General features: G+C 31.2%; 1 protein-coding gene across 6 annotated transcripts; it reads right to left on the bottom strand.

The window, feature by feature from the left end:
* Positions 1-205: 205 nt before the first annotated feature.
* LOC116852460 lies at positions 206-5712 on the bottom strand. 6 transcript variants are annotated; one of them, XM_032832883.1, is made up of 9 exons: positions 5189-5712; positions 2704-4729; positions 2399-2590; positions 2069-2314; positions 1955-2008; positions 1840-1911; positions 1435-1659; positions 749-899; positions 206-669 (listed from the first exon to the last, which is right to left on the bottom strand). In XM_032832883.1, the coding sequence occupies exons 2-7, from the start codon at positions 2735-2737 to the stop codon at positions 1610-1612; spliced, it is 648 nt and encodes a 215-aa protein (XP_032688774.1). In that variant the 5' UTR covers positions 2738-4729; positions 5189-5712; the 3' UTR covers positions 206-669; positions 749-899; positions 1435-1609. The 6 variants fall into 6 exon arrangements, with proteins under 6 accessions (XP_032688774.1, XP_032688773.1, XP_032688775.1 ...); XM_032832882.1 differs by having other exon boundaries at positions 765-899; XM_032832884.1 differs by having other exon boundaries at positions 765-899; positions 1840-1899; positions 5189-5658.
* Between the last annotated feature and the right edge of the window lie 956 nt (positions 5713-6668).

Genomic DNA, 6668 nt, shown 5'->3' with positions numbered 1-6668 from the left:
TATTAAAAGAAGGTATAGATAAAGGAAAGAGATACTAATATAATTAACGTTTAATTATATGTAGAATATATTTATATTAATATATTTAAAAAGTATCATTGAACCAGTATAAAATTTGAAGAAAATAACATATCAAAGAAAGTAAAATACTGTACATTATACAAATATATACTGTAGATAAAATTAAACAAAAAATATGACTCTGTAATATTAAATCAATATATTCAATAACATTAGTTAGTAATATTAAATCAGTGCATTCACATAATATGTGAACATAAACTAATATATCAGAGAAACAAAAACATTCAGGTACTACATGTACATTAATTAAAATATAAGAGAAACAAAAATATTCTAAATATTATGTAGACATAAACTGTAGATTAAAAAAAGGAAACAATGGTCGCGTTCAGTAGAACAAGTGATCAGTAAGCGCTCAGTGAGCTCTTGCATCTGATTGGAGTATAGTTGGAGATCTAAAAGAATATGCCAAATCATATACAAGAGCTCCCTGAGCGCTTACTGATCACTTGTTTTACTGAACGCGGCCAATATATCACTCTTGCTGTTGTTTTGTCAGTCTTTCCTTTGCTTTAACTAACCACATTTTTATGGCAGTTTTAACTTCTGATGCTGTAGCACCTGTGTGTAATTTCATTACAGATTCTGAAAATATAGTATAAATTGTTTAATTACAAAAGCAAAGTAATAATTTTCTATAAAAACTTGTTATAAATAATATTACAGTAGGAAATAATTACAGTAGAAAAATTTTCTATCTTTTTAAATCTTATCCAAGAATATCGCATAGCCAAATCGTTGGAAAAAATTTTTTCCATTATTCTTTTAACCATAATTTTCATATTTGCTGCTCCTAATCTTGAAAGATCTATTACCTAAAAATTTTAATAAAGTGATAATAAGACTTATTCAGACATGATTTATATTGAACTGCAATAAACTCAGTCAAAAATTATTCATACATAATGATGCATACAAAATTATGCATGAAATTTGTCCATACATTATATAATTAATTATATATAATTAATATCTAATTAATTGATTACTATTGTGCTTTTACAAAACTGTTCATTTTCTCTACGTCGTATACAACACAAATGTCCAAAAGACATTCTAGAAATGTTCTAGATATATGCGAGATTCTGGAACGTCATTAGTATATCTTTTGAACATTTGTTCTATGGATTGAGATGTAAAGAAAAAACGTGTTGAACATGAACTTGTCACATGTTGTGAAAACAAATTGTCACTTCACATCCCTTCGTTTTTACCCTGACCATCTGCCAGTAATACACGTGAATTGATAACTGGCTGCCGGTTGGAATGGAATTATACATAGTTATATATGAATAATTTTTGATAAGAGAACTAGCACTTGTATTATTAAAATTTATCCAAATAACTTACAGCTTCTTTTTTCTTTTTTTCATTTTCTAAATAAATTTCCAAAGTATGAAGTACTTCCATCGAACGTAACGGAAAGTCGAATTTATCAAATAAAGATTCCATTGTATTGGGAACTTCTTTATCCATAATATTATTTATCTTACAATTATGTAAATCTTCCGCCATTTGGTCCATCTTATAATGAAGAATTGTTAGCATTCTCAGTGCTAACTTGCCTTTTATAGGCTTCATCGGAAAATTAAAACAAACGTAATGATTACTCAGAATACATGAAAGATTGATAACGTTTACAAAATAATATTTGACATTGATATATATGTTTACTTGTAATGATACTAAAAGCATTGTGAATCCCGAATTAGAATTGTATTTGATAGGAAATGTTCAATTCGGTTAATGCAATACCTGTAGAAGCGTTTTGAGGCTTAACTGTAGGTGGAACTTCTGCAGTTATTATACGCAGCACTAAAAAAATATCTGTGAGTTTTATTTGAAAAAATGCAAGTTAATTGCTACTAACCTGAATCAGCTTGAATATTGGCCATATGTTTTGACGTTGATGCTACAGCATTTTCTAAAAAAAAAAAAAAAAACATTTTTCGGTTATTTTATGAATTAAATATACCACTATTACCTTTGGCAGCCTTCCTTAAAATTGGAATATTAATTATTTCATTTTCTTTATCACTATATTCGCTGTCTTCATTTATAACCCTTTCTTCAGTTGAAATGTTGAAAGTAATGAAATTTGTATCTGATTCTGACTCAGATATTAATCTGCGTTTCTTTTTTATTTTCCTTGCACGTCCTTCAGTTTCAGATGTTAAATCAGAAGTTTCTTCAGCTTTAGCTGCTTTATTTCTTGCTATATTCAAGTCTCCTACAATTATTGTTACATAGTCATTGATATAATATATAAGAAAATTATACATTTTCGCAAACAATATGTATCGATATAATTCACCGATTAGCCTTGATTGGTGAACATCCCAATCATGGGCAGGTGGGGCGCAGTTATTTATTAATGTTCTTAATTTTAATTCACTGTATGGTGACCAAAAACACCCGTTAATTTCTTTGACCCAGGACGCTGGCACAGCTTCAACTATGTCTTCTTTAATGAAATGCACTACCCTCCAACTCATTGCCATGATATCTAGAATAAAAACAAATTAAAAAAAACTGATTAATTATAATTTGTTAATATATTGTTTCACTTACTCTTGAAACAATATGAAAATTATAGAAATGTAACAAATTTATAGTCACATTTTAATGAAGAAGTGGATAAAATATGAAACATAAGTCTTCTTCTTGAGTAAAGGCGACCATTTTGGTTTTTATATCTCTCACATTTCGCATACAATAATCACCCAACTTCTTTGCAATATATATGTAAAAAGTACTCGAGTCGCAAGGATGGTCAAACAAATTACTTGTTTCGAGGAATATTCTTCCATACACGTATCTTTCCTTACTAAAATATTTTCAATCTTCATGACATGTCCACTTGTTAAATAACAAAATGAGTCTCCAAGGTTTTCAATATTGAAACTAATCTTTTCAAGAATAAGCTTTTTAAATTGAATATATTTTTGATTAGGAACTAGACCTTCAAAGTATTCTCGCTCGCATAAAACACTTTCTTTATCGACTTCTTTTGAATCTAATACCTGTTCTTTTATCCGTCTTACAATTTTAATGGTTTTTCGTGTTTTCTAAGTAAATTCTTTAAACTTTGAAGATAATTTTCAAATGGAAATGCGCTATATTTATTCAAATTTCCAAACATTTGTATATCATTATATACATGGATTAAGCCATGTATATCATGAGATATATTTTCTTTTCCGTATAATTTACTAAAATTTTTAACAAAATACTTGAGTAATGAGTGCGCATAGTCTGCATATTTCTGGATATATTCATCATTCGAAAAAATTGTCACTGCAATGTATAGGCCAAGGAAATGTATATATCTATCAATATCAATGTTTCCTTTTAAAACGACTGGTCCTGCATATAACAAAAAGAATCTCATTTCCGTTGCTTTCCATCTCTTAATTTCATTTAAAGAACGTCGCTTTCGAGCAAATTCTTTTAGTGTATATTTAACTATTGATAGTAATTGATAGTAATTTTATTAACTTGTTCAGATTTAAATTTCATATGTGGTTTTCCAAAAATCCACATCATCAACAATTTTTTCATGAAACCTAAACAAATGAGGTGCATATATTCCAATGGCACATGAGAAACCATATCTATTCCTGGAATTCTCTCTATAACAGAAATACCAGAATGATGTTGAATCTGGCATTTATTTTGAAAATTCTGACCTGTCCTTTTTTTACAATTAATTTTAGGAAAACAAGTTCGCCCTTTTAAGATGTTCCTTTTTGGAAACATTTTGTACAAGAATAAAAACCTGTATGACCTTTTATATAACAAATAAGAGCTTTAGCAGGAGCATCACATATTAATCCTTTTATTTTAAATTGTTTTATATTTCCATTAATATTAATGCCATTTACTGTTAGAACTATTGCTTCATTGACAAATTGTAGTAAAAATTCATTGATATTTGCTGGCTTTTCATAGCCATGATAGATTCCTATAGCAGCTACTTTTGTAGGATTTGAATATAAACTACATAATATTAGATATATGAACTTTTACTCAAAGGTAGACCATCAATATTTATTAATACTTCAATTGTGTCTGAACTGTCATCTTTGCACAATTTTTGTATCACCTCAGAAAGACCGAAATGATAATATGTTCCTGGCTCCATTTTTTGAATTTCTAGAGTTCTAGGAGTATGTAAAAGAGTTCTTGCATCTAAAGTCCTTTGGTTTAACGTAACTTGTGTTTAATAATTTTAGAAGATCAGAGAAAGCTGAGTTACTAATTTTATGTTTCAATGCCCAATTTTTTAAATTACTTATAAAAGATGAACCTGACATTGAAGCAGTATCTTTTTTATCGTCTAATTGTTTATTCCATAAATTGCTTATATCGTTTATAACATATAAATCATCCTTTCGTACATCTGTGTTCAAATTTTCTTTAATAATATCATCAGATTTTGATAGTAGCATAGTTTCAGTAATATCTTTCTTTATAGCATCGTTTTTTTTTCACTTATAAATTCTTTAGAGATTAAAGATAAATTTTTATTAAATTCTGTGCTTATTTTTTTTATAAAACCCAGCTTGAGATCTCTTCGGCATGATCATGTCCAATAAAAGAATTAGTAATGATGGAAAACTACTTTTCTCTTCTGTAGTAAATACTGTTGAAAGATATGAAATAGTAATATTATTAGAGTAGTATTCCCAGTAAACAACAAATAGTAATATTACAAGGTTATAATTTGTCACTCAACAATGTGTATTATATATAACACATATTATATTACATTGTTGAATAAGAAATTATTACATTGATTAATGTTATTGTGTTTATAGGTGATTTTTCTCAAGTTATATTTGAAATCACTTAAATTCATAATTCATAATTATCAACTAATAATTTTTCATTCATTTTTATATCGTTCATTGAATACACTACAAATACATGAATAATGGATATATGTAGAGAAATACTAATTGTTTCAACAGAAATGAATATAACATGTGCACTGTTAGACAAAAAAGTAAGACGATTAAGCAGTACGAAAATGAACTAACCACAGTCAATTATTTTCAAACCATAAGGAGAATAGCCGGTTATGATTGATCAATTTGCTTACTTCTTATGTCTTACTGCTTACGTTTTTCCATGTGCCACTAGCTTTACAGTCTTGATTTCTTTGAGATAACTGTATCATTCCATCATATATATTGTAAACTGGTACTCACCTCTTTTATAAATACGAAAACTATCACTCAATTTTGTTAAAACTCTGACGTTCTCAAGAGTGCGTTCTCTCTCTCTCTCTCTCTCTCTCTCTCTCTCTCTCTCTCTCTCCAGATTGGTTCCAAGCAGCTTCTAAAGGTGCGATTTCACGCAGCGAATAAAAGCTGGCGTTTCACCCCACTCCATCGTTGTTCAAAGCAGCGTTTAAAAGCTGTTCGCTATCACCTGTATCCTTTTCATGGAGCGAATAAAAGCTAGCGTTTTATCCCCACTTCAGCATAGTTCAAAGTAGCGTTATAACGCTGTTCGCTGTCGCCCATATCCTATTCACCACGTTTAACCTCCTGTATAAACTGCAATAAGTATAAAAATAGAGTGTAATAATCGAGATATATAAAATATTATAGATGTACAGTGGCGATTATAGGTGAAGTTCGAAGACGACATATAGCTGCTGCAAGCGATTGCAGCGATGTATTTATTAAAAACGAAAAAAATACATAAGACGAAAAAGTTAATCAATTTAATATAAATAAATAAGATACAAAGAGTAGCCTATAGGTTATAACCTTGTGACGTGGCGGCCGTGGAGGCGCCCGTCACAAAGAAATACGAACCAACGTCGCGAATATTTCCGCCGCCGCGACCGAACCCGCGTTTTGTTTCGCGTACGCCGGCGTCCGCCGGCGGTTAAACGATTCGGAAAATTCGTGTAGCAGATAGAGAGGTCATTGCGCCCCCGAGTTTTGTGCCCCCAGGCTCCCCTTCTGGTCGACCAACGAAGAGGAGGGAAGCCGAGGACGCCGTGGGACGAGGGACCCATCGCCTACACCACTATCGCAACCGCTCAGGTGAATACGCTCCTGATCAGGATAACGATCTTCTTTTCCGTCGATTGCCAGAATAGTTCTCGAAAATTCGATCACTATCGGACAGAGAATATTCTGGAATCGTATATCGCGTGCCGAAATATTCGATCGATCACGAATATTCAGCAACGCGATAATTGCCGCCGTCATGCCGAGAGCCAGAGCTGCCGTACTGTTTACATTTTCAGCTTGACGTTTCTCGAGGGGCCAGGGGGGGCCCACTCACAAGGAAACGGTCGGGGGCGTCCCTCACCGAATTTGATGAGCATTGGATATGTTGTAGAGCATCAAAAAACATTAGACACGTATTTTTTTTTATGTGCTTATCTCGAGGTTTAGGGGTTGAAACCACCCCTTGAAAAAAACGGACTTTTTCATTTTTATTTAATATTTCCTAAAATATGAGGTATATGAAAAAATATTTCAGACAAAAGTTTTACAGTATCTTATGCCCTTTCCATCGGTCTATTCAAATTTTTTAAAATGCAATATTTCACCCCCCCC

This window comes from Odontomachus brunneus, unplaced genomic scaffold, assembly GCF_010583005.1.
Source record: "Odontomachus brunneus isolate Ranch 3 - 2012 unplaced genomic scaffold, Obru_v1 Obru_scaffold_226, whole genome shotgun sequence".
NCBI classification, from domain to species: domain Eukaryota; kingdom Metazoa; phylum Arthropoda; class Insecta; order Hymenoptera; family Formicidae; genus Odontomachus; species Odontomachus brunneus.
Note: the sequence above shows the minus strand (reverse complement) of the source record. Positions and strands in the feature narration are given on the sequence as shown.

What these genes read in the sequence shown, in the direction of transcription:
- LOC116852460 (XM_032832883.1), bottom strand. Translation starts at nt 2,737, where the DNA reads ATGTTTCATATTTTATCCACTTCTTCATTAAAAT. An exon ending in ATCCACTTCTTCATTAAAAT is followed by an intron (nt 2,591 to 2,703) that starts GTGACTATAAAT and finishes TTTTTATTCTAG; the next exon opens with ATATCATGGCAATGAGTTGG. An exon ending in TCACCAATCAAGGCTAATCG is followed by an intron (nt 2,315 to 2,398) that starts GTGAATTATATC and finishes CAATAATTGTAG; the next exon opens with GAGACTTGAATATAGCAAGA.